The sequence below is a fragment of the Populus euphratica genome, unplaced genomic scaffold (genome assembly GCF_000495115.2).
Source record: "Populus euphratica unplaced genomic scaffold, PopEup_1.0 scaffold111.1, whole genome shotgun sequence".
NCBI classification, from domain to species: domain Eukaryota; kingdom Viridiplantae; phylum Streptophyta; class Magnoliopsida; order Malpighiales; family Salicaceae; genus Populus; species Populus euphratica.
Genome location: NW_011499877.1, coordinates 1,867,850 through 1,872,054, shown reverse-complemented (window position 1 = coordinate 1,872,054; position 4,205 = coordinate 1,867,850). Strand labels below are relative to the sequence as shown.

The following is a 4,205-nucleotide window of genomic DNA, read 5'->3' as shown; positions in this document are numbered from 1 at the left end:
AGAACAATATTTTTTATGGCATGAATGTGGCAAACCAATGAGTTTCTCTCACGTTCGTTATTTTTTGATGATTTTCTTTATTTTTAAAAAATTAAAGGACTACAATATGAATAAAAAAACTTTAAAACCAAAATAAAAATTATGAAACTTCAAGATTAATCATATATTTTCTATTTGTTTTACAAATTAAAATTTTATCTCATGAAATTAGATTAAATCCCAAAACAAGAAAATTTTGAATAATGAAGCACCTCTTTTATACCTTGTTTTTGTTAATTAAAAATAAAATAAAACCATAGCATGCTTCAAGAACAATATCAAAGAAAAAGTCTATAAAAATAGTATTATTCCTCTTAACAAACCGACATTACAAACCGAAATACAAAAGAAAATATAGTAATTTCAAGTACAATATCATAAAATGGTCCCATTTCCTCTAAAAGCCCTCCTGCAAAGTTGAAAAATAAATAAATAAATCTGCCACTGAAAAAAAGTGACTATAAAAAAGTAGTCCTGTTACTCTGTAATGAAACCGAAATGCAAACCGACATTACAAACCGAAATACAAAAGGAAATATAGTAATTTCAAGGATAATATCGTAAAATAGACCCATTTCCTCTAAACCCTCCTTCAAAGCTGAAAACTTAAAAAAAATAAAAAATAAAAAATCTGCCGCTCTCTTCTTTCCTGTCGAACGAACCTAACAAAACCTCCCTCTAAAAGAGTCCTATAGCCGATATGGGAACACCTGAAACTTCTCGTGAGCCGTGTCCAGATCGTATTATCGATGATATCGGCGGCGCTTTCGGCATGGGAGCCGTCGGTGGCTCAGCTTTCCACTTCATCAAAGGCCTCTACAACTCTCCAACAGGCACGCGGCTTATCGGCGGAACTCAAGCAGTTCGCATGAACGCTCCGCGTGTTGGCGGTAGCTTTGCCGTCTGGGGCGGCCTCTTCTCTGCCTTCGACTGCTCAATGGTTTACCTCCGCCAGAAGGAAGATCCATGGAACTCGATCATCGCTGGCGCCGCCACCGGTGGCTTCCTCTCCATGCGGCAAGGGCTTGGCGCGTCGGGTCGGTCTGCTCTTTTTGGTGGCGTGTTACTGGCTTTGATTGAAGGAGCTGGAATTATGCTCAATAAGGTAATGAGTGCTCAACAGGAGATGCCTATTATGATTGAAGATCCTGTTCCTTCTATGGCTGGTGGGCATGGTTCTCCTATGGGCCAGCCCCACGCCCATGCCCAAGAGGGTGCATCTGCAAGTGAGACGAATTCGGGTTCGTGGTTCGGTGGGTGGTTCGGTGGAGGGAAGAAGGAATCAGAGGCTAATATAAGCGGAAGCAAGACTGAGATTTTAGAGAGCTTTGATGCACCACCAGTGCCAAATTTTGAGTACAAATGAAAAAATCGAAAAAGATGAGCTTGTTTAGGGTTTTATAAACTTGTTATTAGGAGGTAATGATTTTGGAGCTTGTGAAGGTACAAACTTGTTGAACTCGATCCTTGTCCTCTTTGAAATTTTATTTCTCTGCTTGAATTATGAAACAGAGCGGCAGCAATGTATAATAATTCACTGCCAATTTTGTATTTTTTTTTTTTTGGCTGAGGTTAATGAATTTTTGCTTGGGTGACTAATTCTCAATGTTATTGGATGGGAAATGGTATCCCAATATCATGGAGACCAAGTTCTGGCTTGTTGAAACTCGGTTTGCAAATACAGTGTTTGTGGCTGTGCCTCCATCTCTCTATATTTTGTGTCAGCTTGTGTGTTTGCATTTGATGTTTTTATGTTTACTTTGGTAACTTCATTTTGTGCCTTTGCAATGCATGTTAAGGATCAGCCTTTTTCGCTAATTGGTAGGAATGCTTTGATTGGATTTAGTATATCTTTTCTGGCTTGGGGCTTCATTTATCCTCCTATGTTCTACTTTTAGTACTCTGTGGCTGGATTTCTTATCAATGTCTGAGAAATAGTTATTGCATATGATGATGAAATATTGAGTAGAAACAGGCATGGAGTTAGAAAACAAATTCTCCTTTTCCCTACCGTTGGAGATGTTCTATATTGATGAGATATTGTTGATGGCACTACTTTTTGGTGAGTGGGTGTTCTCTTGATCTGGCTGTAAACTGTTACTGTTGCTGAACATTTTAGTTTCTTCCTCTTCAGTCATAAAAACCTAGCGATTTACTGTCAGCAGTTAATAGACGTGTTTATTTGTTCTGTGCTTCTTGCAGGCGTTAGGGATTCAGCAACAGAATATATACCTAGAGATATAAATATGCTGAAGAATGATGGGCGTCACTTTAGCTAACTAGCTGTGCTGGTTTATTGACCACCGCAGTTGAAAATTGGACAGCTCCTTCACATATTAGACACTGCCTCTTACCTTGTTCATTAGACACTGCCTCTTACTTATCAAGTCCAAATTGTAGAAACAACAAAGAAGCCCGAATCTGTCTTCCAGCCCGAGCACTGTTCGGTATTTTGGCCATATCTGGAGTTCTAGAAGTCCAAATGAGCTGAATTTTTTACACAAGAAAGCTGAGACAATTGCCTACAACTTTCATGTTTGCACCTGGCTCCAGTTTTGACGTTATCAATGACGTTTTGGGCAGACAAGAGAAGATAAGGATTGTCACCAAGTCAAAAGTTGGTCACCCACTTATCAATTAGTCATCAAATCAATAGTTCCCAATTTTGGCCTATAAAAGGAGGCATTTGCCATGCATTTAGGCATCTTGGTGTTCAGATCAAGATCATGCTCTTCCTTTCTCTCTTTGTATTTTTTATGCTTTGTTTTCATTAATATTAAGTTTATGCCTTTCATTTCCTTTCCTTTACTTAGTTAACTTTTATGTTCTTATTTTGTTTATCTATTTTGCTTTCTTTCATTATGTCTAGCTAAGTTAATTATGTCAAGGTGAAAAGGTTACACTAATGGTGTGAGAATAAGTATAATGTAAACTTAATATGGACTTTAATGTTTGATACTAACATGTTTTATATTTGTTATCTTGTTTACTCTTTAATACTTTGCTTGTTAAATGATTAATCTTGATTTATGTTGTATAACACTTGGTACAACAAATGCTTGGCACTTTCATAGCCCATAATGTATGGTATAACCGACACCTGAGCTATGAAAGGAACTTGATTTGTTGTTAACATAAGTTATAATCATGAATGCTTGACGAGATTTACAAGTATTAGCATTAATTGAATAAGATGACTAATGTAATCATGTTAACAATATATAATCTGATTGGAACCTCCTTTGTGTGTGGTTTCCAATTCAATAATAAGAGTTTATACTATACTTGTTTGATATACCATTAGTGGAACCTCTAACCTTGACATTTGTTATTATTATTGTTTAATCCTTACATTAATTTTCCATCTCCAAGTTCTCATCATCTTCTTCTTCTTCTCTTTCTTTATTATTATTATTATTACTACTACTATTATTACTATTATTATTATTATTATTATTATTATTATTATTGTTATTGTTATTGTTATTGTTGTTGTATTATTGTTATTTATAATTTGTACAATTAACCTCCTTGTGGTTCGACCCCGGTCTTGCCGGGTTATTTTTTACTTCGACACTCCTGCACTTGGGAGAAGACATCAATCTTTTAGTCGTGTCATTCATCGACTCTGCCCCTTCTGTATTTTACGTATGTTTTAGTAGGTTCATATAATTAATTTTAAATTGTTTTAGCTTGTTCAGGTGAGATTCAAATATTTTAATTAATTTAATTTGGAGGGGTAGAATTTCAAATCAAAAATCAAAATTTTACAAGTGAATACAGAAACGAAGACAACATGATTGATTATGGAGTGTAATTGGAATATTAATATAATTGTTTTTGCATTAGTTATGGTTATGGCTTAGTTAGTGTTAGGGGTTGGTTTCGGTATTGTTTAGGGTTCAACTTAGGAGTAATTTGGGGTTTGGTAGATGTCGTTGTTTCTAATCACAATATCTTCCTAATCGACGTGATATCTACTAAACTCTATGATTTGGTTTTCTAAAGAAGTATACTAATAAGCAAAAATACCCTAAAACTACAAGGAACATCCTCGATTCACTTTATTCTTGAGTGCGAAAAATACATGAATTATCTAGCAATCAAATGGGAACAAGAACAAGGTCCACGACCTTCGGTCAAGTTAACTCGAATCGGATCTCTAT

The 4,205-nt window shown here is 35.6% G+C and overlaps 1 protein-coding gene across 2 annotated transcripts; it reads left to right on the top strand.

Annotated features, from left to right (window-relative positions):
• The first annotated feature begins 620 nt into the window (after positions 1 to 620).
• Positions 621 to 2,397, top strand: LOC105128652 (mitochondrial import inner membrane translocase subunit TIM17-2-like). 2 transcript variants are annotated; one of them, XR_842911.1, is made up of 2 exons: positions 621 to 1,482; positions 2,242 to 2,397. XR_842911.1 is itself a non-coding variant. In XM_011030415.1 (1 exon), exon 1 carries the CDS (start codon positions 740 to 742, stop codon positions 1,403 to 1,405), a length of 666 nt encoding a protein of 221 aa, XP_011028717.1. In that variant the 5' UTR covers positions 621 to 739; the 3' UTR covers positions 1,406 to 1,751. The 2 variants fall into 2 exon arrangements, 1 of the variants encoding a protein (XP_011028717.1); XM_011030415.1 differs by lacking the exon at positions 2,242 to 2,397 and having other exon boundaries at positions 621 to 1,751.
• The last annotated feature ends 1,808 nt before the right edge of the window (positions 2,398 to 4,205 follow it).